Below are 25,425 nucleotides of genomic sequence, written 5' to 3'. Positions count from 1 at the left end.
GTTATTCCGATCACGCACACGCAGACATGCACACACACACACACACACACGCACGCACGCACGCACGCACGCACGCACGCACGCACGCACGCGACACACACACACACACACACACACACACACACACACACACACACACACACACACACACACACACACACACACACACACACACATTCCACACAAGCCTGTACAGTACAGCCTAATCTATACAGCCTATTCATTTATTCATTATAGCTGTAGCTATTTCAAAAGTTGTAGGAAGCTGAAAAAAGCTTCACACTCAAAGCATCCCAAGCACTGGGTTTGATGTTTAATGATAGCGTGCTGGGCTGTATGACAAGAACAAAATGAACATAATATTATGCAACTGTGATAACAGTAATAACATGGAGGATGCAATGTTTGGTTCTAGTTTACCAGCTATCTTATCTTGTCGGGCAGAAACCTCATCTCCATATTTTTACCAACATGGGTTTTCATGGCCGATAGTAGTGATCAAAGAGACCGATAGCCGATATTAAAAGCAGACAATTGTTTTTGTCTTAATTCATTTAAATTATATATTTTTTAATTGTCAACATTTACAGTAACACAAAACGGTGCTCTTTATATGCATTTAAGACCAATTATTGCCAATTATTTGGGGGCCCACTTGCAATATCGTCACAGCCCACTAGTGAGACCTGGCCCACAGGTTGAGAATCATGGACGCACATTATTTTTATTCCATTAGAACTGTGTGTCCTTCCATTCTGTTGATTGCGTTTCTTTTTTGTTCTTTTTAGCAGCGTGTACAGTAATTATAACAGTGTTTCATAATCAGCAGACATCAGGAAAGCTTAATGACAGCTCAAGGCTAATTACTGAAAAATGCATATATATATACAGCTACACCTCATTGAATTAGAATATTGTGTAAAAGTTCATTTCCCCTCCTATACACAGGTTTAATGTTTGTCTTTAGTTCAATGTTTGTTTTGTAAACAATGAATGGAAAATGTACGTCATAACGTGTCATTTACGTCATATTGTCTCTTTATCGTTTAATGTTTGTGTTTGCACTGTTTGTTTTACATCACCATTACATCACCTAATCAACATGAGTTAGACTTTAATATATTAGTGCCCCTCACTTCACACGGGTGTGATTTTTCCCCTAATATAATTCAAAAAGTGAAACTTTCATATTATTCTCAATTCATTGTGCATGAAGTGAAGTATTTAAAACCTTTTTTTGTTTTAATCTTGATGATTATGGTGTACAGCTCATGAAAATCCAAAAATCCTATCTCAACAAATTAGAATATGTGTGGGGTTCAGGTCAGGCCAGTTCGTGGTCAGTTAAGCACAATAATACCATGGTCAGTACACCAGTTAGTTACTAGTAGTTTTGGCACTGTGGGCAGGTGCCAAATCGAGCTGGAAAGGAAAATTAGCATCTCCATGAAGCTTGTCAACATACTGAAGCACAATGTACTCTAAAAAGATGGCTGTGTTGAAACCATTGTTACGTTTTCACTGTCAGTGGATCAACACCAGCAGATAACATGGCCACAATCATCACTGTGTTTGTCAAGTCCAGAGTCTCAACACAACCATCTATTATGATATTATACAGCACGGTGTGCCTCCGTACATTGACAAGCTTTTTTGTTGATGCTGATCTTCCTTTTCAGGCAGTACTTGGTACCTGCCCACAGAGCCAAAACTACTACTAGTTTCAAGCCTGTTTTCTCAACTCGCTGTTTTCTGCAAGACATTACTCTATAAGCCATATCTCCAAAACTGGTGGGTCAAACTGAACAAATATGTCAATTTGAAGCTATGATTCCCTGCTTTCATATGACATGGAAACACGAAAAATCAAATAAATCCAATGGCAGTCCCTCAGTCAAATTTGGCCACAATTGGTGTGCTGACTATGGTATTACTGTGCTTAACTGACCAGCCAACAGGCCTGACCTGAACCTCACAGAGAATCTAGGTTGTATTGTCAAGAGGAAGGTGCACACTGAAATATACAAATTAATTTACGGTTGTTATCAAAGCAAACCAGGGCTTCCATAACACCTCAACAGTGCCACAGGCTGATGATCACCTCCATGCCACGCCCCATTGATGAAATAATTTGTTCAAAAGTAGCCCAGACCAAGTATTAAATGCATACATTAAACTGTTAAGCCCCAGCGGGGTCCAGGGGGATATATGAAAGTTTCACTTTTTGAATTATATTACGGAAGAAAATGAACTTTTACACAATATTCTAATTCATTGAGCATTGAGCTGTACTAGGCTATATAATTTATATATTCCATTAGTTAATCTAGCATTCTCTATTTCTTCCAGACATCATGGGAGGCTGGTGACACCTGACTTGGCCATTAAGCTAAAGGGAATCCTCGGAGAGAGAAGAGGAACGATGGCCGCCCATCGAATCAGAGCCACCACCAACAACAACATCTCCCTGCCTCGCTGCAAGTCAGAGGGGACGCTCATAGACCTCAGCGAAGGAGTGTCAGAAGCCAGTCTCACTGATGTCAAAGGTCAGCCACTCCTAAAATAATGGCTGATATATGGGTCTAGAGCTCTAATGATTAACGGTCTGTGTTTCAGTGTAGAGGGATATGGGACCATGAAATGACATTCCTCCCCATCACAAACAGCCTCTGCTTCAGGGTGGAGCAGTGGTTCTCAAACGTGTGTGTGTGTGTGTGTGTGTGTGTGTGTGTGTGTGACTGTGTGTGTGTGTGTGTGTGTGTGTGTGTGTGTGTGTGTGTGTGTGTGCGTGTGTGCGTGTGTGCGTGCGTGCGTGTAGGCCTATATATATTTATAGTGCCGCTATATATATTTTTTTTTATCATGCCAGCAGAATTTGATGACAAAACACAACTTGCAAGGATAACTCAATCCAGCAATTGCATTATTCTCCCACTATATTCCCCACACTCGGGGCACAACGACACTCTGGGTTTGTTTTTCAAGTTCAGGTGAAAAACAACAGATTAAAAAAAACAAAAAAAACACGGCAGACTAGTAAGCAACACAGCTGCACCAAACAAATCCATAATTAATGTGTCATTTATGTGTCCAGAGCCAAGGGCACGGCCAATGTGTAAGCATGATAGACAGCATTGACACACCTGAAGTCGAACACACCCATTATTAATTTGGTTAGCTGCAGGCAGCTGTGCTGTTTACATCACTGTGTGTACTATGGTCAGTGTTATGCAGCCTGTCATGTTTTAATCCTGCTGTATAGTTTTTTTTTCACCTGAAGTGGAAAACAAACTCCAACATCAGCCTAGGTCTAGGGTATTGTGCAAAAAAATGTTTTGTATTACATCCAGAATGATCATAGGCAGAGCAAGCCACACCAACATTTTTGCTGCTTGTATCTGAATTAGTGAGTGGCAAATAAACCCTCTTAAATATTGAATGCACTGCAACAACACAACATTGCAACTGTACCTCATCTAGAAAGAATAGCAGCTATTCTATGACTACATATCCTTCATATCCATGATCATATTTTTAGGCAAGTCTTTGTTACATTTCCATTGCAATATCCAACAAGTTGTTTATACTTTATAGCACAGTGCATAATTATGTTTGTACTGAATTGAATGAAGCTGAGATTCCCTTGTGCTTTGTTTCCCAGTGCCTTCTCCTAGTGCCTTACGACTGGATGCCACCGCCCAATTTAGCACTGCCAGGGAAGTTGTTGCCATTAAGGACTACTGCCCGTCCAGCTTCACCACCCTCAAGTTCTGCAAAGGGGACCGCCTATACGTGTTGGACACGTCGGGCGGAGAGTGGTGGTACGCTCACAACAACACAGAGATGGGTTACATCCCCGCGGCTTACGTGCAGCCCATCAATTACAGGGACTCCAACTTCAGCGACAGTGGAATCATTGATACCATTGGAGATGCCAACGAGGAGGCAGCCACAGAGATGGACCTCCTGGGAGAGTGGGCCGGTGTCATTCTGAAACCGACCGCCCTCCAAAACGGAAACCCGTTCACGTCAGCCTGCGCCTCAACCAACCCTTTCCTCAACGGGGGCCTTCAGAGCTCGCTCGATCAGAACAGTAACGAGAAATCTGTAGATTTGCTTCTGTTTGACTCCCTAGCGCCGTCGGCACCGAACTCCACCAGCAGCACTGTCAACTTAAACGGTTTTGGCAGTGGCATTTTCGACGTTAACCCTGTTGCCGCTGGCACGGGAACGGGACAAACGTTACGACGGGACAACCCGTTTTTTCGGAGTAAGCGGTCCTACAGTCTGTCTGAGCTCTCGATCCTACAGTCTCAGTCCGACGCCCCCCAGGCGTCCTCGGGATTCTTCGGAGGCCTGAAAGCCCCCGCGCCGGAGCAGTTCCAGAGCAGGGAGGACTTCAGGGAAGCGTGGCTCAATCACAGGAAGCTGGCCAGGTCCTGCCACGACCTGGACTCACTGGGTCAGAGCCCAGGCTGGGGCCAAACGCAACCGGTGGAGACCAGCATAGTGTGTCGCCTGGACAGCTCCGGCGGGGCCGTCCAGCTCCCGGACACCAACATCAGCATCCACATACCAGAAGGTCACGTGGCTGCGGGAGACACCCAGCAGATCTCCATCAAGGCCCTGCTGGACCCGCCTCTGGAGCTGAACAACGACCGCTGTACCACCGTCAGCCCCGTGGTGGAGGTCAAACTCAGCAATATGGAGACCAAAACCACCATCACCCTGGAGATGAAAGTGTCCGTCGTGGTGAAAATGGAAAGTCGGCAGACGACAGAGGTCATGTGTGTCAGGAGTGACTGTAAAGAAGGGCCCTACACGCCCGTCCCCCAGGCGTACATGTACGGGGACACCGTCCAGGTGTGCCTGGATAACCTGGAGCCTTGCATGTACGTGTGCGTCGTTGCTCAGTCTCAGTCGTTACCTCCGGACACCACCGTTTGGGAGCATGTGGTGAAGAAGATCACACTGGGCGTGTATGGACCAAAGCATATTCACCCCTCCTTCAAGACGGTTGTGGCCATCTTTGGCCACGACTGCGCTCCCAAGACTCTAATGGTGAGTGATGTCGGAAAGCAGGCACAGGCTGCTCCGCCAGTAGCCTTGCAACTCTGGGGTAAACACCAGTTTGTTCTAGCCAAACCCCAAGACCTGCGAGTCGGGGTGTACTCAAACATGGCCAACTACGAGGTGAAAGTGAGTGAGCAGGCCAGGGTCGTCAGGGGTTTCCAGGTCAAACTCGGCAAGGTCAGCCGACTCGTCTACAGAATTGCCTCGCGCACCGACGATGATGTTTCGGATTTCACCTTGAGAGTCCAGGTCAAAGATGACCATGATTCTATACTCGCCCAATTTTGCGTACAAACCCCAACACCGCCACCCAAGACAGGACCCAAGACCTCAGTGCAGAGGCGTTTCCTGAAAAAGAAGGAAGTGGGTAAGATAGTCTTGTCTCCTCTCGCGATCACAACCAAGTACCCAGTTTTCCAGGAAAGGAAAATCAGCAACCTCAAGTTCGGGAAATTAATCAAAACCGTCATCCGACAGACGAAAAACCAATACTTGCTGGAGTACAAAAAAGGCGACTTTGTAGCACTGCTGAGCGAGGAAAAAATCAAGTTGAAGGGCCAATTGTGGACTAAAGAATGGTACATTGGATATTATCAAGGCAAGACGGGGCTTGTCCACGCGAAAAATGTTCTGGTGGTTGGCAAAGTGAAGCCCATTTACTTCAGCGGGCCCGACCTCACCACCACACTCTTACTGGAGCAGATACTGAAGCCTTGTAAGTTCCTCACGTACATCTACGCCTCCGTGAGAACTGTACTGATGGAGAACATTGGCAACTGGCGAGCGTTCGCGGATGCCCTGGCCTACGTCAACCTGCCCTTGACTCATTTCTGCCGGGCAGAGCTAGACAGTGAACCGGAAAGAGTAGCGTCCGTGCTCGAGAAGCTGAAAGAAGACTGCAACAACGCAGAGGGCAAGGACAGGAAGTCCTTCCAGAAAGAACTCCTGACTGTAAGTTATTCAGCAGCCAATTGGCATCAAATCCCTCTCTTTTAATTGCTTTGACTTGCCTGTTCATTGATTTCACAGATGTGACTTGTCCTTCCATGGTTTTTTAATGCTGTTTTTTTGTTTAAATATTGTGTTCTGTGGGCATTTCTTTCTGTGCATTCAGCTCTCCTTGACTCTGTCCCGTGGTTCTGTTTCCAGGGGACTTTTCACTCTCCTTTAGCACAGTTGTGTCTTTCATCTGCTATCTGCTTACAGCTGCTGGAAGCTATGGTCCAGCGCGCTAATTATGTGGAGAGTCAGTGCAGTCAATAAGTGCTGCGTAGGCACCGAGGTCTAATAGGGACCTGGGAGCTGTGGAGAGCTGCAGAATATTTTGCCCTCGAGCCATTGCCCACCCAAGCCACTGTCTTTATTTTTTAAATTACACAGAGTAAGAGGTGCATTCGTAAATCCTGTTGATGGCTTGGCTGCCCTGTTAACAGTTTGTCTTCATTTTAACCCCCCCTACGTATGAATCAAACCCTTCAGGGGAAACAAAGGGGCTGTCAAACTTCCTCATATGAAAAAGACCCTGACTTGTCGTCATCAAAGTGATTTTGGATGCAGTTTGTTTACCACAAGCGGATGTTGGAAAGAGGAACCGTCAAGGATATGTTAATTAACATCATAAACTGTTCGGTGACAGGGCTGAAGAATGCTTGCCAGGTATAGATTTAACATGAAATCCAATTTCTAATACTAATACTTTTGCTGTCACAGCATTGCGAGCTTGTCTTTTCTCTGCAAGGATTTTCCCCTGGCCTGTTCCCCCTCAATTAGAAGGTCAGATACCTATCTTGTGGCGCAGTGCGACTCCAGCAGGGGTATTACGGGTATTATTATGTGAGGTCGGCCGCTGTGGGGAGAAGGGATGTGCCCGTGGCAGACGAGAGGTCACGACCCTCGACATGACCAAAGTCATCCACCGTCCGTATAATTTGTCCCATCCCCCAAGGTGTAGGGTGGGAGAATTATTAACACGCAGATGTCGAGAGAGGAAAGCTCTAGGCTGAAATGTGTTTCAGCTCCAGTAGGCCTAAAAATAATCTAACAATGGCCATGAGTGTGGACTTATTGTTTGCATATCTGATTATTAACACTGTACTCAGCGTTCAGTTTTCGTTCACACAGACGAGGCGAACTGCTGAGCTCTGTGCGCAGTGCAAAAATAATAAAATATGCATACTGTACCAACTCAAATTTTTGCTACTTCAGTGTGCCTATTGTGTCCTGGAGACAGTGGTTTTGTAATGCTGCCTCGGGCGACACGGATGGCAGCTCACACTGAACACCCTCCTTATATCAAATCTCTCACTTGAGGCAAGGGCTCTACAACCGCATACATTGTTGAGCGGAGTCCCTCAGGGCTCTGTAGTAGCGGTGCATTTTCTGTTTTCGCTCCACAATTCTTAAATATCTTCTCTGAACATAGCCAATCTACTTTACAAGCTTGTACTGTAGATCTGCTATTTCCTGCGGAGGTTTTCCCCCAGAATATGGATGATGAGGTTTAAGCTGTTGTTGGCTGATTCTGGTTTGCTGAAGCAAACATAAGGTTGAGCCTATCATATCTTTTAATAGTCACTTGACACTTGAATTTACAATTTGTATTGAATTGAACTTGAATTGCAACATTTTAACACTGTTCCCGCTATTGTTAAGCATCCATTCTTCCTACTTTATGTTTTCCTTTCTCCCCCCGTTTGATTTAGCTTCATCTTTTGACGATATCTCACTGTGAAATGTGAATATCCGTTAAAGGTCATGGCCGTAGTAGAGCGGAGCAGCCTCTGGAGTATAAACACTGTAATTTACAGAGGGTTGTAAACACTAGTTACAGTTATAGACACAGTAGAACTTCAGTGTAATGTAAGACGGCGTAGAGACTAGAGACGTGACATTTCTTGTGGTTAGTACAGTAATTCATTGTGTTGCATATGAGCCTACATGACTCTTTCAAGACTTTTTTCATTTTGCAATCACATTCTAAATTGTGGGTTTAGCTTTTGGGACAGCCGACACCATGCACCAGCCAAATGAGCAAGTTGCTTTTGATTTGCCTGTGTGCTTTTTGATGAGGCTGAGTGGCTATATTTTTTGGGAGAACCCAATCAGAGAGAATTGTGAGCTTCTGAACAGTGTTGCCATGTCCACCTTTTGAGTGGTGCAACCACTCCAAGGAACAGCAATGTCCCTATGTCCATCCCCATGTCTGTATGTCCCTATGTTTAAGGTACCAACAGGGGGCGCTGTTGCACCACTCACTTCAGACAGGTCTGATTTTTGTTGCTTCTTTTGGGCTTGTTTTCATAGATCTGGTTTTCTTATTTGTGATTTTTCTAATCTGGCAATATTGCTTCTAAAAGATATCTGAAGGGGTGGGGGGGGGGGGTGATTATCACATAGTGGAACTGCATTGTTGGCATACTGCTATTAATTAGAGATACTACAGTACATATGCTAATTTAAGTATTAGCATAATGTATGCAGTCTGCGGCTATGCAGTAGTTAGACTGTGAGGTTATATAATTCTAGGTCACTCTTCATTAGCCTGTGAGTGGCTTTAATTTTCTTTCTGTTCAAGATTTATGGTGAAGTAAACATTGAAGATGCTTTGCTACAAGCAGAATCTGCTAGAGCTACTTACAGGTGTTGCAAGATCAAAACAAAACTCCCGTTCCAAAATAACAAGGGGCAATTATGCTTGAAAGGTCAATTACGCTGGAACCTGTTAACCGAACAATAGAGTAAATCATCCAGCGCCGCTCCGTTAATAATAAATGTTAAGACTAATGTTCTGGACACCAGAAGACTTTCACAACATAATTCACTCTCTCTCTCGTTCCCAATTAATTATTGCATCAGCGTCAGGTTTTACATCTTGAAGACATTAAGATTTAAGATGATGTTTCACTTTGTTCCATGTCAGCTGTTAAGAGGACCTCTCGGTATGACAGAGACATAAAACCTATAGCTTACTGTACTAGACCAGTGGTTCAATCTCAACCTTTTCAGGCCGCGACTCCCCCAAAAGAATCATACCGGTATTTGAACTGGGGACCCGCCACCCTGACAAGCACTTGGAATATAGGAGTTCAGGCATCACATTTTCGTTTCCCAATAAATATTGTGAAAATATCAGATCTACAAGCTCACGACTCACGAGTCACAACGGCGTTGTGAGCTTGTAGATCGGCTATGTCTTTATACATTATAAAATACAAGGTAACCTGAGAGCGCTTATTGCTTTAATCTATGATTAAATCTATAATGTAATGAAAACATAAATCACTAGTGGAATTTTTTGGCAAATCCATAATTTGATTTGACTTCATTTTAAAGCTACAATTCAGGACTTATTTTAAAGAATAAAATGTTATTTTTAACCTATCTTTATAGAGTATATTAGTATTTCTGCAGTGTTGGAGCAAAGTGGACTCTCTACTCTCTCCATTGGGAGAGTGAGCCTGCATAAATATAACTTATGGATTTTAGCTCCATGTCCACAATTTGATTCATTTTACGATGTAAAATCGCACAGTGAAGAAAACAAATGATGACAATTCTGGCTTTTTCCAGGTGAAGAAAGTCAAGCTGTATATCAGGGGTCCTAAACTAGAAATGCTGAAGGTCCACTAATAATTTTTGAAAAAGACTAAGGTCCGGTCCCATGCCACGCAGCGCGGGCCACGCAACGGCCAGCGGAGAGCGGGGCTCTATATTTTTTAGTACAGTCACACCAAGGCAAGCTTATACAAATCGGATCCCCTCCCAACCAACCAATACTGGGGTGCAGAGTATGGAAATAAAATGTTTCACAAAAATTCCCCTCCAAAAATTCACAGCAAATATATTGCAATACAGGTATTGTGTTGAGGCACAAAGAACACTTTTATTTTAGTAAAAAGAAATAGGTCGTGGACCTATTGAGGACCCCTGCTGTATATTAAAGTATTTTAACTGCAGTGTGCATTCTTCACATCAAACACAGGGTGCCATTCAGGCATGTTTTTAAAGGTCACAAATCTATTAGATTTTTCACACATTTTGATCGTTCGCTTGAGGTTTTAGATTTCGGTCGATTTCCGTTGACACCCCTATTGATCACATAAAAAGGGAGACTTATAAACAAGAGGTGCAAATACCGAACCACATGAGATAAGATAAACCTTTATTATTGATCCCCGTGGGGAAATTCAGGTGTCGTGGCAGCAACAGCAGTAAGAGGTTCCGTACAGATAACAGTGTTGTCAAGAGACAAACCAAGACAGATAAGAATAAAGATAAAACTAAACAGTCCATGGTGTTAGTCACGCATAGTGCCGCAGTACGATAGGAATAAGAATAAAGATAAAATAAGAATAAAGGATACATATAAAATAAACCTAAAACAAAGTGGCCTAGACTTAACTAAACATCATGTACAGTTTTTGTACACAATGTCATAGTTTAGCCAAATGTATGGTCGAGAACGGACGAGAATAGCAGAGCTACAAGCGGCTCGCAACGTGTCACATCCGCAACGCCTTGTGAGCTTGTTGGTCTGCTATTCTCGGCGCAAGCAGTGGTGGAAAAAGTACTCAAATGTTTTACTTAAGTAAAAGTACCAATACTGCAAGTCCGGAATTCAAAATGTACTTGAGTAAAAGTACAAAAGTATTGGCATGAACATGTAAAGTACCAAAAGTACCAAAAGTACTCATGTCAAGTTTTCAATTGTATAAAAAAATCGTTTGAAAACAGCAGATCTAGAAGCTCACATTGCGACACATTGTGAGCCTGTAGATCGTCTATTTTCAAATGGCCTAAATATTTATAGGGCTGAACTGGTTACTGTATGTTTTGTAATAGTAATCAAAATAACAAAGTAACTAGTAACTAAAGTTTTAAAATAAGTGCAGTGGAGTAAAAGTACAATATTTGGATCCGAGATGTAGTGGAGTAGAAGTGAAAGTATTGAAAATTGGACCTCAACATTGTACTTGCGTACAGTAGCTACTTAAGTGAATAAATGCACTTGGTTACTTAGTTTCCACCACTGGGCGCGAGACACCATCACACCACAAAGTACTGTGTGAATCAGGCTTTAGACTCATGAATAAACCATGATGTCACACAGCAACAGCATCTGGAGCTAAATGGACCCACGTCCAGACTCCCACTGAGCTCAGCAGCATGCACCCTGCCTAGGCATGGATGAGAGCTAGAGCCTGACCAATGCACATTGTTTTGGTCCAATGCTGATCCCGATTTTGGAGTCCTTATTATCAGTGTTTTGAGACTTTTGGCTGATCATTTTGCCATTAAAAAATATGTGAGGCATAATTGCAGATGCCGAGTCAAATAATGTAAAATATGAATTGTATGGCTGTAGTTTTGTGAATGTGACAGCCACTAACCTCTTTCCAGAGGGACGTAGAGAGAAGAACATAATGAGGGCCCAAACTCTTAGAGAATTCAGACGGCACTGTTGAGCCTTACTTTGCCTATGGGTGGATTCATTGGAGAAGCCTTGCATCAATAATCTTTACTGCTTTGTTCCATTTGTCCTCAGCAGCCATAACAATGTGCCATGAAAAACAAAATAGTGACAGCACTTTAAATCACAATGCTATCAAAGTGCATCGTAATGTGTCTGTTTGTCTCTCTGACTTTGGAGTGCAGGTTCCCTGGAGCAGTGGTTCTCAAACTATTTTCATATCAATGACCCCCATAACTCTGAGAGTGTACCAATGGAACTGTACAGGTCCATTTGATTCCTTTAGTACACTCAGAGTTCCAGACATTTGGAACCACCTAAGTTACCCTGAGGGTCCCTGCGTGGACACTACTTTGAGAATGAGGACCACTGTCTATCCTAGAGTCTATACCGTATTTAGGAATAAAATGGACCCTTAGGGCCGATTCATACTCCTATTTTACTGCTGTTTCGGCGCTGTAGTGCCGAAATGATTTCGGCTCGTCAGAAACTTTCAGTAGCACCGAAGAGCCGACTTTAGGACGGTACTCGCCACCCCCGAACCTCAAATGACGTCACATTGTAGGCTCTACAGCTCCGAACCGACTTTTATTCGGCTCTAAAATAGGAGTATGAATCGGCCCTTACAGGTCTGCAGAGTGTACAAATGGAGCCAATTGGTTCCATTTGTACACTCTCTGAGTTAATTTAACAGAGGATTATAACTAACTGGGAATCAACCGGCCTAGTGGTTCCACAAACAGGCTTGCTGTCACATGTAAGTGTAACTGTGAAGAGCAGCACATCATATCCACTAGTTTGGTTCAATTTGATTCGTATAATAATGAATACATAACCATTGATTGCCTTACACCGTTAGGCAATAACATGCATATATATATGCATTCTCAACGTGTTAGCTACTCCGTCAGAGTCTGACTGTGAAGGTTTACAATATACAGCCACTGGCAGGCAGCACTACAGCAGCCTCCGTGTAGACTTTGGCAGGAAGACTTGGGGCTCCTCTAGGATGCGGGGTTACATCTATCATGTTGCATCGCCCTGCCAAGTGGCCAATGGCTCAATGCCTTTCACTGTCATTATTCAACTAAAACAAAAGCCTCCGGCCAGCCGAACAGAATGTATCGAACTGTCCCAGATCTCTCTCTCTCTCTCTCTCTCTCTCTCTCTCTCTCTCTCTCTCTCTCTCTCTCTGTCTCTGTCTCTGTCTCTGTCTCTGTCTCTGTCTCTGTCTCTGTCTCTGTCACTGTCACTGTCACTGTCACTGTCTCTCTCTCTCTCTCTCTCTCTCTCTCTCTCTCTCTCTCCCGACTCTCGACTCTCTCTATCTCTCTCTCTCGTGTGATTTGTACTTATTTATGGAAGTACTTTAGACCTAGCTGATCAACTGAGTTATGACCCGATGTATTAATTCAATCAGAGATTCTCAAAGTGGGGTCCGGGGAACTGTGACGCACTGTGAGCTTGTCGATGTGCTATTTTCAGAGAAAGCTTTCTCCACAACAGAAAACAGAAAAGACACTGAGGGAGTCCTGAGGGGACTCCGCTCAACCATGTAGGCTTTAAGTGGTTAAGATCCTCAACACACATTTGTCTTTCTGTGTGCTTGTGGCCACATCTCCAGTTACCAATTACTTGGTTATTCTCGGTTATGCAAAGTAACTAAGTACATGTACTCTAAGTACTGTACCTAAGTACAATTTTTAGGTACTTTACTTTTCTGGATTATTCCCAATCTTTCTATACCTTAACTTCTACTTCCACTACATCTCCACAACTACAATTATTTGAAAACTTTAGTTACTAGTTACTTTGGGGATTTTTATTATTATTACAAAACCATTAACCACTTCAGCCCTATTTCAACTTTTGCTATTTGAAAATAGCTGATCTACAAGCTCACAACGTGTCGCGATGGGACATGTCATGAGCTTGTAGATGTGCTATTTTCAAAAGATTTTGAATACATTTTACTTGTGAAACAAGACATTCTGCATAATGAGTATGTTCTACTTTTGGCACTTTAAGTAGTCTACATATTTATAGTACCAATACTACTTTTGTACCCTTATTCCAATAGATTTTGAATTCCAGACTTTGACTTGTAACAGCATTTTTCTACATTGCAGCATTGGTACTTTTACTTAAGTAAGAAAATGTGAGTATACTTTCTTCACCACTGGTTTATTCTTGTCCTTGATTGACAGCGGGTCCTTGTCAATCGGTCACTTGGTTGCCCTCGCCTGTCAGTCATGTGTTCTTGTCTATCAGTCTGTCATTTGGAGGGCAAAATGGTTTTGTATAGTCCAAGGTTTGTCCCCATTAAACCCCCCTCAATCATGTGTCCTGTTATCCAGGCATTCACAGAGACCCCAGACCCCTGCAGGTGAAGTGACATATTTGAACAGGTGGTTTCTGATTGATGTATTTACCCATGCGCTGCATAGCCAGCCACGTGGCTGTGTGTGTGTGTTAGTGTGTGTGTGTGTGTCTGTGTGTCTGTCTGTCTGTCTGTCTGTCTGTCTGTCTGTCTGTCTGTCTGTCTGTCTGTCTGCCTGCCTGCGTGCGTGCGTGCGTGCGCGCGTGCGTGCGCGCGCACTGCTGTTGCAGTGTTTGTGAGAGGGAGGGACTCGAGGGAGTGAATGAGTTCACTCCTCAAGCAAACACACCTGTACACAAACATGTACATGTTAGCATAATATCGTCGCTGTCGGGCAGAAACCACCTATCTCCTATGTGTTTTGTCACACATTAACGCCCTGATCATACCACAGCGTGTCATACATTAACACCCTGATCATACCACAGCGTCACACAAATGCAGGAAGAGTAGCACATCCACAAGCTCGAAACGTGGCGCAAGCTTTATTTTGTGCGTCCGGTTTTATAGAGATGAATGGAAACGATGATCATTTCATAATTACGATCATGCAATTATTATGTAATAATTGTGAGAGACTTATAATAATATGTAGGCTATTTTGTTTGTATGTGTGTGAAGTTAAATGTATAACGTGCTGTAATGATATCCTTGCTCAAGCCAGCGGCCCCGGCTTTAAACAATGTAGCCTTTTCTCTGCTGAGCCATTTGTTATATCACAGGCTCTCCGGAAGGAAATTTGCCTACATTGGGGCTCTAAAGCTGTTTACTTACTGTAACCCCTGAAGGCATGCTGCTGAGATTAAAGACCACGGTGATATCTGGCTTTATGAAAACAGTTAGGCCCCAAGGCCCCACATATCCTTACAAATGACCCCAATTAGGTTATGGGGAATGTACTGTATATATTAATTTGCTGCGTTTCTAAAGACTTAACCAGGCTGCTGTGTCTTACCTTGAAAGCCCTGGTTTCTCGATTAATGCAGGAGTTATGTAATCGTGACTGTAAAAGCGAGACATAGGAGGTACTTACTGTACTTAGTCGTGTTTTATTAGACTGATTAAATTGTCTGTAAGAATTATAATGACCGCAGGGTTTTAAGGAAGAGTACTTCTAGTCGAACCTAGTCGAACGTTAGAGCCTACATTTAGCCTATGCATTTTGACATACAGATTATTACCTCGGCTCAGGGCTAACAAACCTACATCTGGATGATTCATGGTTTTAAGGAATAATAATAATAAAAAAAGCCCTATTTGGTAGAGATAAAACATAGCCTACTCATTCACACCATTTCCAGATATCGAGACCATAACCATACCAGATACCTTCATGTGTGTTTACTTGATTGATTGATTAATTGATTGATTAATTGATTGATTGTTTGAATACTTTATTAGTCAGACATGTAAACAGCACGTGGTACAGTCAGACATTAAGGCTAAAAGGAGAATAACACAAAAAAGTCCTGGGGACTTGTTTCAATTGTGGTCCTATTTATTCAATTCATCAACATGTTGTGGTGTTGGGATAGCTAATGGTGCACTGTAGTAAAATCTGATGCTAAGACACTGGCTTTTTACCACATACAGTAGTAGCATGTCAGAGGTGTTCTGTAGTAGAGAAGAATTAAATCTCCATTGTGTGTTCTCCTCCATGATCCTATCCGATGTGTACAGTGGAAGTAACATGTGACAGGTCAGGAACAGGAAACGCTCAGCGAAAATAGCTTCGCCGTGACATTGCAGATCGCCGATCAATAAAACGTGGCAATGTGAATCACTACTACAAAAACTCAATTTAAAGCTGCGGGGAAAAGAACATTTCAGTTTGTGTGATTACAGCTGTCCACTGCGTCTAGAGGAAACTGCAAGTGTTCACGGAAGACCTTCAGGGAGAGAGACATTTCCCCCAATAGTGCAGGAACAGATTCAGGGTGTGTGAGAGAGATGTTTTTCCTCATGTTGAGTTCACAGACAAACTGATTTGCAACTTCAGGTGGAAAAAAAAAGACTGAAAACCGCTTTGCCAGCTTCTCCCTTTGGACAGCAGCTACTGCTGCTCGTTCAGAATCCAATCTTCAGGCCAGCTGTCAGGGGTTTTTAAAGGAGGTAACACATGGAGTCCTTGTAGTGGGCACGTGCAGGAGGACCTCTCCAGATGGAACCGATAGCTCGCTAAGCGAAATGTTGCACTAAGAGATATTTAGAGCAACTGAATTGACCCTGCCATGTTCGGCTGCTACATACTATAGTCTGACACGCACTCTGACACGCACGCACGCACGCACGCACGCACGCACGCACGCACGCACGCACGCACGCACGCACGCACGCACACACACACACACACACACACACACACACACACACACACACACAGCCCTGGTGTAACCTAAGTAGCACTAACCTACTGTATGTAGGTAGACATAGGTCTAATCTGTGTGTGACACACATGCATTTCCCTGGTCTAAGTCTAGATCTAGTCCCTTATCACGGTAGTGTCAAAATAGCAAAGTCAACAGTTGGGGGTTAATTGTCTTGCTGGACCTTCTAATTCCCAGACTGCCTTTAGTGTCCGGGTAGCTCAGTCGGTACAGTTCTCACCTTTGGGCCACAAGGTCATGGGTTTGTTTACGGGCACCGTCAACTTGGAGCTGATGGTAGGTGTGGTGTACTCCACCTCTATAATCCATCTCCCAGGGGTTTAGCGCGTTGGAAAGGGGAAATAATGCCGTTCTCGGCTGATACCGACAATAAGCCCCTCTGACCCACTTACTTACTGTGGCCACCCCAAATACAGTTGTGAGTCATCTTTCTCCTATACACACACACACAGCGTTGTGTCATCAGCGTGTCAAGCTGTGGCGCCGCCCTCACATGGGCATATAAAATATGATTTGCTCTCGTTGACTGTAATGGAATTAGCGGCATTTTCATTTTGATAATTGAACAGAATAGCCATTTTTAAAGGAATTGCAATATCCTACATTGAGTCACTGTTGCCCGTGGACAAGGCATGCTACCTCAGTATATTAAACAGCATCGGAATCGATGTTTGTCCGTACGTTATTCAGGATTGGATAGATGATTTAAATTTAAATAAAGTTTTTATTTGCAGCTTTTATATTGTTTGTATTTAGCCATATGGCTTTGCTTGTGGTGTTATGTCCTTTTATGCTTGTCTTTTTGTGGTCCTGGACCTGTGTAACCTAACCACCACCTCTTGGCTAGCTATTATTATTACCACCTCAACAAGAGCTAAGTCTGATGCACAGACTAAATTGATTAATGTCTTAACTCTTAATATTTATTCATACATACATACATACATACATACATACATACATACATACATACATACATTCATGCTCCTCTCTTCTCAAACAAAGTGGAGACTGCAGACGTAAACATTTTCTGTACTAGGGTTCCACAGCCGGCCAATTTCATCCTCTCGGCGGATGGCTTGGCTTGCAGCCATTTTGTCCTTCTAATGGGTTCTGTTGCTTTCGATGGCAAATGTATAAAGTTTAATTTACGGATTTTATTTATTCGTTGTGCAAAATGTAACACAGCAGCCCTTCGACATTGTCGCTCGTTGCTTTGTAATGGAGCCAAACAAAATATTTTACCCCAGGCTAAAACCCGATGTGACGTTTATGGGTGTTCCTGTCTAACTCCATGTGTATGTATTGTTAGTTTGGCTATTTTTGGCAAAAACTGATAAAATGTTTCACTATTCATATTGTTGTTTAAAAAATACAGGACTTAATGGTTAAAGCTGTGTTATAATAGTTTTTATTTCTAACCAAGCACATTGTCATATAGACTAGACACTTTTTCAGTTTATTCTGAGTATTCAGTCGTTACTCTACGTTTATGATTAGGCTGCTTATTTATTATTCTTGTTTAGTGTGTTTGCCTGCAGAAAGGAAAAGTGCATTGCTTCATAGGCATGCCGCAACTGCAACACAAACCTCTAAATCACCTCAAGTAGGCTATAAATTATGATATTTCAGACGTAAAAAATGTGTGTGACTGGACCTCTTTTAATTTTAATTGAATAACCACACCTTGCTTTAGGCCATACAGGGTTTTAGTCCAGTGGTTCTCAAAGTGGGGTCAGGAACCCCCAGGGGTACAAGTTCACAGTATGTCCTTGTGCCACGATGTGAGCTTGCACATCAAAAAGATATATAATAATAAAGATATCGAAAAAGTATTCTGAATTTATTTTAACATAAAAATTCTCTTCTGAAGGTGGGAGTCCATTGCCATCAATAGGCTCTACATTTCGGGGTCCTTGAGCTTGTACATCTTCTATTTCTGAAAACATTTTGTGGGTCCTCGACAGGAAACAGTTTGTGAACCACAGTCTGTTTTAGTGCATCTCACAGCTCAACAAAGCAGACACCGGTTATCAATGTACCCCCAAATAGAAAGGGTCACTTCAGCGGCCGTCTTATCAATGACAGTCTGCTGCTAGGACCGGTGGCTAGCAGGGGTCGGAGGACAAGGAGGTGGTGTGGACCACCGGCGCCTGCAGGTCCATAACTGGCGCTTCTGTTTAGGTTCATAACAATGGGACAGGAAACATCTGCAGCGTTCTGATCCTCCACAAGTAGATACACATTCTGGCTCTCTTCCACCATCTACTCCACCTCTATCGACCATAGACCACAGACATGCCCCCACCACCCGTCCTCCTCCCCGGGTCCTAACTCAAATTGGATCATTGTTATGTAAGAAAGACATCCAGGCCAGTGATACATGATTATAAGACTTATCGGGACAGGGCCAGTAATACCTAGGGACATCCAGTCATTTGTAATAATTGCCAGGATCCTCTGTGATTTAAAAACCCATCTGCCATGTCGGCAATATTTTAAAGTAAAAGATGATGCAGCGATCAGCTCATTTTGGCCGAGGGGGATCCTGTGTTAACTACTCCATTTTAAACTCCCAGTGGTTCAGTTGAAAAATATTTATTTTTTCTTTCTTCTTTCCAGTTTTCCCATACGTAGTCTAGAGTCACTAGACATTGTCTGGCTAGACCTGTGACTCTCAAAGTAGGGTCCTGGGACCCCCAGGGTTCATTGGGTGGATTTCAGGGGGTCCCCCATTAAAATGAGTTACCACCAAAAACAATTTAACCTCTTCAGCCCTTTAACTCATTAACCACCAGAGTTAAAACATTGTCTGCTCTGCCTTTGCCAGGGATTCTGAGCGTTTTCACTAACCTGAAAAATCATATACAGTATTATTATTATTCACAACTTTGAAAGACGCAAAATGTGTCTGTGACCCACAACTGGGTCCCGATCAGTGTTTGGGAACAAGCTAGATCAACAGGAATTATTCTCTGATTGGCCAAACCAATCCCATCACCTTTGGCCAGGGCATCGTGTGACGTTTGTGCTGCTGTACCAATATAAGGTGAAGTGCACCGAAATTTGTTTTTGTTCTTTTTACCGAACAGGAATAGTCCATTGATCCATTTAGGTTAGATCTGCTGGTGTGTGCAATGTTGCATTGGACGGTGCACCTGAGCACCGCCAGGGCAGCCAGACACAACGTCTTTGGTGCCAAGACCTCTCTCGCTGCTCTGGCGGTCGGGCACAAGGTGTATTCTTTTGGCTTGTCTGATGTCCACAACGACGTGCACGCCGTCTTCAACACAGTGTCCTTGCGCTGGAAGAAGCTGCCTCCGGTGGTGACTACCGGAAGTCGCCCCGAGATCCCCCCTGTGAGTTCCTATTACACGGCCGTGCTGATAGGTTACGTCATCTACATCTGGGGAGGAGTCGGCAACAGCACGGAGAGCTGCTGCAACACACTGTATGCGTTCGACGTGGACACCCACCAATGGTTTAAACCTAGGATTTCCGGGACCATTCCAGAATGGAACTAGAAAAAGTGCCCTTCCGGGCACAGGTCTCCACCAGGAGGATAGGACTGTGTGAGATGTTTGGCAAAATGTTTAGGATTAATATAAACATGTTTTTGAGGCATTTTGTTCCAAAAATGTGTTTTGCAAAAATCAACCTGTTGGTGGCGCTATAACAGGCCAATGTGAAAAGGGTGGGATATATTCCTCAGCCTAGTAAGAAAATGTGTGAAAGATTTCACGTAAATTGCATGCTGCGTTCATGATTTGAGGCTTTTGTTCAAAACGGGGCAATCTTGCAAACTGTGAAAGCTAATTATAGCCAATTAGGATGGAATATGAAATATCGGACAGATCCGACTTGAGCACATGACCATAGAGATAGTGTGTAACGATTTGTGAGATTTTTGGACAGAATCTGGAGGAGTAATATCAAAAAATGTGTTTTACAAAAGTCGGCCTCCTGGTGGCGCTATAAAAGGCAGATGCGGAAAATGCAGGTCAACGGTTTGTCCTTGGCCTCTAGGGAGTGTGCATGCAACGTTTCACGCAGATCGGTGCAGTTTTAGGTAAAACATGTGAAAAGCTGCCTCATGGTGGCGCTATAACAGGCCGTTCTGGAAAATGTGGGGCAGAGGTTCATCGTTGGCATCCAGGGAGTGTGTGTGCAAAGTGTGGCATCGACCGGGTTAACGGTGCCGGAGATTAGCTGGTAACGGACGGACGGAAGGACACACACACACACGGACACACGGACGGACACACACACGGACGGAGTGCAAAACATACTCTCTCCCCATGCCTTCGGCCTGGTGGAGACAATTATGACCACTCGGCCTGTGTCCTACGGAAGGCCATGTACATCTATGGGGGATTTACCCAGGTGGCTAAACGCACTAATTTCATCTACAAGCTGGACACCACGACAATGGTCTGGTCTAAGGTCGACACCACAGGCACGGCGCCACCTGCCTCGGCACGTCACTCTGCCACCATCATCGGGACAAAGATGTTTGTATTTGGGGGCATATGGGACCAGGACAACAACATCAGGGTGTTTGACACAGAGACCAACTGCTGGCTGAGCACGCCTACCTCACCCCTTCTTCCAGAAGCACGCTGCGCTCATTCAGCCTTTGGCTACATTGGAGAGCTGAGCATGCCTACCCCACCGCTTCTACCAGAAGCTCGCTGTGCTCATTCAGCCTTTGCCTACAATGGAGAGCTGTACATATTTGGCGGCAACAACAACAGGAACCGAACCTTCAATGATATGTGGAAATTCAATCCAGAGACCTTCTCCTGGCAGAAGGTTAAGCCCAAGGGGAAACGCCCGTGTTCAGGGATTATGTGCTGTTGCATGGTGGAAGATCGTATCATCCTCTTTAAGGGATACACGTCCAGAGGCACATACCACGGTGAGGTGGACGATGTGTATATTTTAGACTTAAGTCCCACTTTGAAGACCTTATGCAAGCTAGTGGTCAATCAGTACGGACTAGACCAATCGGGACTTCCACACAACATCAGGTGGGAACTGGCAGGCATGACTACCAAGCAACAGCGAGCCCGCCAGAAAAAGCGAGCCCGTTTATTAAAGGAGAAACGAATAAAAAAGAAACAGCAAGCCCAGGCTACTAAATTGAATGGTTAGAGTGCTTAACCACATGGGCTCCAATACCTGATTGCGCCGGCCATGAGATCAGTGAAGAGCCAAAAATATGAGGCAAGTGGCAGTCGGTTTATGTGTGCTGGTTGTCAAGTAAGCTGTCATCGCATCTTTCCCTGTCTATCGAGACTCCAATTCAGCACAGATTGAAGTTTACTGTAAGGTCGTCAGGATACAGAAGTTAGAAATCAATTATGGATAACTCCAGGTAATGGATCTAATTGTGTGGAGATGTACAGTATAGCCTACTGCTAGTAGGCTAGGTCCTGATTCCCGACCATGAACAGTGCATTCTTGAGGCGCTAGCCCCTCCTATGCCCAGCTTTGTGTGTCTGTGTACCAAATGTGAAATGATTTGATTGGTTGAGCACAGAACGTGATGTATGATGATAAGAGTGCCCCTCACTTCACACAAGTGTGATTTTTAATTTATCTAAATGTATGCTGTAATGTTAGAACCACGGAGCATGTGAGCTGTTTATTGTTAGTGGAAATAATATATAGGGGCATTTAGGGTCGTAAATCTCATGGTTTAGTCATAGTAAAAATGCTGAAGTCATTCGGTAGGAGTAATACTTTGCAGAAAACTAAGTGCAGAGCCTAAATCCTGCTTATGTATCAAATGTAGAAGTGAATAGATTAAAAAAACAGTAGACCTGGCTATAGGTAAAACAAACTTCTCTAAAAGGTTCCTAATGTGTTTGTTAGCTGTTACTAGTGGGTAAACCAGCTCTGTTCTGACTTGCAACTTTTCCTCTTCCCACCTGCCAGGTGCATACTGGTTCAGGTTCTGAAGGCTAAAGGCGTACTGATACTGCATGTCTTCCTCTTGCCTTGTAACTTTATTTACCACTGCTGCTCTGCACCATCTGGCTGTCAGTAGTAAGGCTCTAGTAATAATAGATCATCTTTTTTTGAGTGGTGTAATCCACTCCTAGAACTGGCTTTGTTAGTCTGTCTGTCTGTGCGTACAAAAATGAGCATGGTTGATGCTGATTGGTTGATGCTGATTTCATTACGTCAGACATTACGTCAGACCACAGCTGATCAGGCTATATAAGACCTTACACCACTCAGTTCACATGGGTGTGATTTTTTAAGGTTAAATAGTATTTGGATTGGTCAAACTTACTTTTTTTCTTTAATCCTTGTTTCCTAAAGACTAGCTTTACAAAAATGCATTCTTTTTGTAGGGCTGCAACTATCATTTATTATTATCAGTTTAATTCATTATTCTATTCTATCTATTATTTTTTCGATTAATAAAGGTTATTTGAAATATTTTGTTTTATATCAACGAATCAACACAGATTTTGGTAATGGACTAAATTGATCAGGCACAAGGTGTATACTACTTTGTTACACCTTGATCTATTGATCGATTGCCATAGTTTGAGGACTTCTAGTTATGGGCTTTAGCTTTCTAGTGACCATTTTCTTCCTTGCATTTGTACACCTCCTTGTTAACTTCCACACCTGTGTCTTTGAGTGACACTGCCTTGATTGGATGGCCAGGACTGAATCTTTGATGATGCAACGGATGTACGACAGCTGTTTCTTCAGGCTCACATGTGTGTTTGTGATAGTCTCTGAACGGACACGGTGAATGACTGGCCTTTACTTTGATTGCTGCCTTTGGACACTGACCTTCTTTTGACAATACGTTCAGATGGACTTTTGTCATCGATTTTTCTTTTAGCCTTTCTGTTAGATCTTTTGAGTGTTTGATATTTTGGATTCACCCTCTGGGCTTTGTGTTTTGGTTTAACTTTACTGTAACCTTTTCTTTTGAACTGAGTTGTCTCTGAACATTTACATTGACCTTTTTGTTCACAGGTTGTGTCTCTCAGCAGGTTATGCTGAGGATCAGTTAGGCTCCAGAACGTGACAATTATTATAGTTTACAATGTGAGCACTGATAAAATAATAGGTCCCTAAGTACATAGCTGTTCACCAGTCCAGAGTCACCGAAAATATATCCAAATCAACATTTAGAACCAATAAACAGACTTAAAGGGATAGTTCAGATTTTTTGAACTTAAGTTGTATGAAATACTTGCCATTAATATAGTGGTTGCAACTGTATTAATTTATTGCCCGAGTCCCATGGTGGGAGTTCTGCTCTGGTTTTGGTCAATATTAAGTAGTTCCGGTCATTTTGTGGGGGGCACTGGGGCCACGCAGTAAAAGTAAATGAATCCACAAAACGAACGTAATTTGTATCGTTGACCCATTTCTAAAATATTAGCGCAACTTTCGTTCAACTTTGACCCCTCTATCACATGGAACTATTTTTTGGGCGTAGTGATATGGACACAAAAAACATAGTTCTGTGTGATAGAGGGGTAAAAAAAGAACGGAAGTTGCACTAATATTTTAGAAATAGGTCAACAATACAAATTACTTTTACTGCGTGGCCCCCAGTGCACCCCACAAAATGACCGGAACTACTTGATATTTCACCAAAACCAGAGCAGAACTCCCACCACAGGACTCGGGCAATCAATTAATACAGTTGCAACCACTATATTAATGGCAAGTATTTCATACAACTTAAGTTCAAAAAATCTGAACTATCCCTTTAATCTTGCTCATGCAGTTTAATCGAATAATCACAAAGCTTTTTTTTTTACGGCCGCTAGCCCCTCCTATGTCCAGCTTTTAGTGTGATTTTTCTTCTTACAATACTGTAAAAAATATATTTGTTAATATTATATATAATATTTTTTGAGGGGCGCTATCCCCTCCGATGTCTGGCTTACAGAAATTAGTGGCATTCAAGTCTATGGACTTTTAATGTTTGTCTTTAACCATGCCCCTCCCCAAAACAGGACCCCACTCATCATGACATGATGTGGCAGCCAAGTCTATGGACTTTTAATGTTTGTCTTAACCATGCCCCTCCCCAAAACAGGACCCCACTCATCATGACATGATGTGGCAGCCAAGTCTATGGACTTTTGATGTTTGCTTTAAGCAGTGATGCCATGTGGCAGCCACATTGGGCCACACGAATGTGATTTTTTTTTATCAGCTAAATCGATTAGCCTTAATAAATAATAGTGGAAAATGGCAGAAAATAGCTGTTTAAAATAGCAGATCTACTACAAGCTGGGCTTGTAGATCTTCTATTTTCACTTCTTGAATAATTGTTTAATTAATTGTAATCAAGGCAAAAGTATGAACTAACCGTGATATTGATTTGAAGTCATTGCCCAGTCCTATTAGTAAGGGTTAAAAAAAGGTAAGGGAAAAATCTATACTACAAGAACCTCTACTGGATTAACACTAAATCCTGCCATGACCTATTTTTAATTCTCCTCGTGTCTAAAGTGAGCAAAGACTGTTTGCTCCACTCCCCCCATTTGTATAAAGAAAAAATCACACTTGTGTGAGGGGCACTCTTATCATTATACATCGTCATACCTCACATTCCGTGCTCAGCCAATCGAAGGCCCTACTTTCGTCAGTGCTAAACCCCTTATCCCTAAACGTCTTTGCCTTTTTGAGGGGCCTATGTCCAGCTTTTAGTCTGTGTGTAAACACAAACTTTGTCCAAACACAATCATTAAATGCCATTGACAATGAATGGACAATGTTGAGTGTTTGTGTACACACACATTGAAGATGAAGGTGAGGATGAAGGTGAGGACGCAAATTCTGACACATGATAAGAGTGCCCCTCACTTCACACGGGTGTGATTTTTTTTAACTATTTTTAAAAACATTAAAATTGTTCAACTAGCCGTTGTGAGCTTGTAGATCGGCTATTTGAACTATTCAAAAATGTTTTTCAAAAATAGTAAAAAAGGCAAAGAAGTTTAGTCATAAGGGGTTTAGCACTGATGGAAATAGGGCCCCAAATAATTTCCGTGGGGGGGGGGGCACCCCTCAAAATCACACTCTTATCATCATACATCATCATACATCACGTTCCGTGCTCAGCC

The 25,425-nt window shown here is 43.0% G+C and overlaps 1 protein-coding gene across 2 annotated transcripts in view; it reads left to right on the top strand.

Moving 5' to 3' along the window:
* The window catches only part of LOC306935422 (SH3 domain-binding protein 4), a 74,895-nt gene that overhangs the window by 31,430 nt on the left and 18,040 nt on the right, over window positions 1-25,425 (top strand). For both annotated transcript variants that reach the window (XM_079518473.1, XM_079518474.1), the window contains 2 exons: window positions 2,350-2,546; window positions 3,662-6,024. In XM_079518473.1, coding sequence (XP_079374599.1) covers window positions 2,423-2,546; window positions 3,662-6,024 — 2,487 coding nt within the window. In that variant the 5' untranslated portion in view covers window positions 2,350-2,422. The remainder of the gene's footprint in view (window positions 1-2,349; window positions 2,547-3,661; window positions 6,025-25,425) is intronic.

Source organism: Electrona antarctica, assembly GCF_951216825.1.
Source record: "Electrona antarctica genome assembly, chromosome: 13".
Lineage (NCBI taxonomy): Eukaryota > Metazoa > Chordata > Actinopteri > Myctophiformes > Myctophidae > Electrona > Electrona antarctica.
Note: the sequence above shows the minus strand (reverse complement) of the source record. Positions and strands in the feature narration are given on the sequence as shown.